Consider the following 2,963-nt stretch of genomic DNA (forward strand, 5'->3'; position numbering starts at 1 on the left):
CTCTCTCCCTCTCTCTCTCTCCCTCTCTATCTCTCCCTCTCTCTCTCTCCCTCTCTCTCTCTCCCTCTCTCTCTCCCTCTCTCTCTCTCCCTCTCTCTCTCTCCCTCTCTCTCCCTCCCTCTCTCTCTCTCCCTCTCTCTCTCTCCCTCTCTCTCTCTCCCTCTCTCTCCCTCCCTCTCTCTCCCTCCCTCTCTATCCCTCCCTCTCTCTCCCTCCCTCTCACACAAACACACACACACACACACACACACACACACACACACACACACACACACACACACACACGCACACACGAACACACACACACACAATTATTATTAATAGTAACTATAATAATAAGAATAATAATAATAATGTCAAATTCTTATCAAAGTCATCAAGATTAATGTTCAAGTCTGATACTTCTATCAAGAGTTTCCAAGTCTTAATTCATTTATTTCCTTTTATATATTTAATTGTATCCCCGGTTTCATTATTGACAAGATCTGACAACTTTTTTCATATACAAGTTATTTAAATTAGTTTAACTTCAATGATTAACTTGTGTAATTGTTAGTTTCCCTAAATCTCACTGTTTCGCTTTTCCCTTGTTAAGATTCTCATTCAAATTGTTTATGATTAGGCTTGTGTTTAGGGATCGTACACACAGGGAGAGCAACATTTATAATTTATTAAAATGGCTATTTCATTAATAAGAAAAATATTGAGTAATCTTTTCAATTTTTTCTTCACGTTTCTTTTGCCGGTTGCTTTCCTTCGATGGATTCAATTCGTTACTCACATTTCAATATTTTTCGAATCACTGCATAAAAAGCAATTCTTAGTCCGCTGCTCTGGTTGCTTGGGTTCTGCTCGTGAGTCGTGAGTGAGTCAGGAGGAATGCCCGTGACTCCTGCCCGCCTGCCCGAGTGTCACGCGGGCAGGCGTTCCCAGTTTTTTCCGTTTTGTTTGAAATGTCTAGAAAATGAACACCTGGACATTCGGCCCCTCCGAAAATAAATTTTACTCTGAAGGAGAACATTTCTGTAAATTTGAAATAAGAAAACTTTACCCATTTAAATTCAGTTAATATTTCATCGTGTAACACATGGATGAACTTAAGCAATTTTCAATGTTCAAGTGCAGTAAAATGTACAGAAGAAATTACTATTTCGAATTTATGCAACAGTAACTTATGAAATAAAATGGCTTTCGCTAAAATCTATTTCTAGATTGATTCGTATTTTTTTTTCAATATCCCGGCACTTGCAACGGCTTTTATCACAGGCTCACACGCTTGGTCACTCAGGTGCTCCTCGCTGACGCCGACCGATCGCTGTGCAGGGATTCCTCCAACTTCTTCCAGTCGTTCTCCACAAGACGAGAGAAAATCGGCCCCAACACCTGCGCTCCCTCTTAGGTAGCGGATGGCGAAGTTGAACTGCTGCAGATACATTGCCCAGCGAATCAGATGAGCGTTCGCGTTCTTGGACGTGCGCAAACTCGCCAGAGGCATGGGGTCGGTCTCCAGCAGAAACTTGTCTCCGTAGAGGTAGAAATAAAACTTCCCGATTCCGTCAACGACTGCCAGCAGCTCCTTCTCGACCGTGCTGTAGTTCGTCTCGGCGGACTTCAACTTGCGGCTGTGGTAGGCTACGGGATAAACCTCACCATCTGTTTCCTGCATTAATACTGCTCCTACACCTTCCTGTGATGCATCTGTTCGAAGGATAAAAGGTTTTTGAAAATTTGGTAACTGGAGAATGGGTTGTTTACATAATAATTTCTTAAGTGAATCAAGAGCATCCTCCTGTTCATCTCCCCAGCGAATCTTATTCGGGGCGTGTTTCTTCAACAGATCAAAGAGTGGGAGAGCTAACACTGCGAAGTCTGGCACAAAGCTACGGTAATATCCAGTTAGCCCTAAGAAAGACCGTACTTGCTTCTTAGTCGTGGGTCGCGGTGCATCTTTTATCTTCTTAATTTTGTCGTTCTGACAGCTACACCTGCCCTCACCCCAAGTATGGCCAAGATACTGAACTTCCTTAAATCCAATGTCACACTTACTTGGCTTAACGGTCATATTTGCGCTCTTTAACCGCTGAAATACCTCCTCAAGGACCTTCAGATGCTCCTCGAACGTAGAAGAGTGAACCAGAATATCGCCAATGAATGCTTCCACTCCCCTAATGCCTTGCAACACTTGCCTCATAGCCCTGTTGAATACAGCTGGCGAGTTCGACGGTCCGAGCGGAAGTACCCTAAACTGATTCAGACCTGCACGAGTGGTAAAAGCCGTGATCTCTCGACTCTCAGGGTGGAAAGGTATCTGAAAAAAAAACTTTCGTTAAGTCGAGTCTGCTAAAGAACTTCGATTCAGTCAGTCTGGAGAAAATAGTTCTTTGATCACACATTGGTTCAGCGTCAATTTTGTAATCATATTGATTTTCCGATAGTCTCCACATATACGCACACTGCCATCCTTTTTCTGTACTACTACTATGGGACTACAGAAGGGGGACGTAGATTTCTCGATGATTCCCGCACTTTCCATATCCTCGACCTCTCAGCTTAACAGCATCCACTAACCTCATAGGTATAGGATAATTGTGATATTTAACCATTGCAACTTTTGGTCTGTCAGAGAATAGGTCACTAAAATGTTTCAATAAGCATCTTAACTGTTCTCGTTCCTCTGGTTTTAAGGTGCCACTCACTTTTACATTGTCGATGGTCTCGGTCTGCCGCGACTGTGCGGTGACAGGTCCGTCGTCACACTCACGGTCTGGAATCACGGCGGCGGCGCAGATGTATGCTGCGGCGGAAGTACTGCCGAGATTCGAGGGTTTCTGCGAAAAAAGAGCTTTAACATGCGCGAGACACTGCTGCTGTTGGAAAGACCACCTGCTGATCCCTTCCCGTGTAACGTAAAGCTTCGCGTCTTGCCTCGGCACATCTCTCTCGACATGGGACGCACATCCTGT

General features: G+C 44.1%; 1 protein-coding gene across 1 annotated transcript in view; it reads right to left on the minus strand.

Moving 5' to 3' along the window:
* Positions 1-429: 429 nt before the first annotated feature.
* LOC125038980 overlaps positions 430-2,963 on the minus strand; it is a 5,069-nt gene continuing 2,535 nt past the window's right edge. The window contains exons 2-4 of the mRNA XM_047632698.1: positions 2,697-2,959; positions 2,047-2,308; positions 430-1,698 (exon numbers count right to left, since the gene is read on the minus strand). Of these exons, the coding sequence (XP_047488654.1) occupies positions 1,208-1,698; positions 2,047-2,308; positions 2,697-2,959 (1,016 nt within the window). The 3' untranslated portion in view covers positions 430-1,207. The remainder of the gene's footprint in view (positions 1,699-2,046; positions 2,309-2,696; positions 2,960-2,963) is intronic.

The sequence above is a fragment of the Penaeus chinensis genome, chromosome 26 (assembly GCF_019202785.1).
Source record: "Penaeus chinensis breed Huanghai No. 1 chromosome 26, ASM1920278v2, whole genome shotgun sequence".
NCBI classification, from domain to species: domain Eukaryota; kingdom Metazoa; phylum Arthropoda; class Malacostraca; order Decapoda; family Penaeidae; genus Penaeus; species Penaeus chinensis.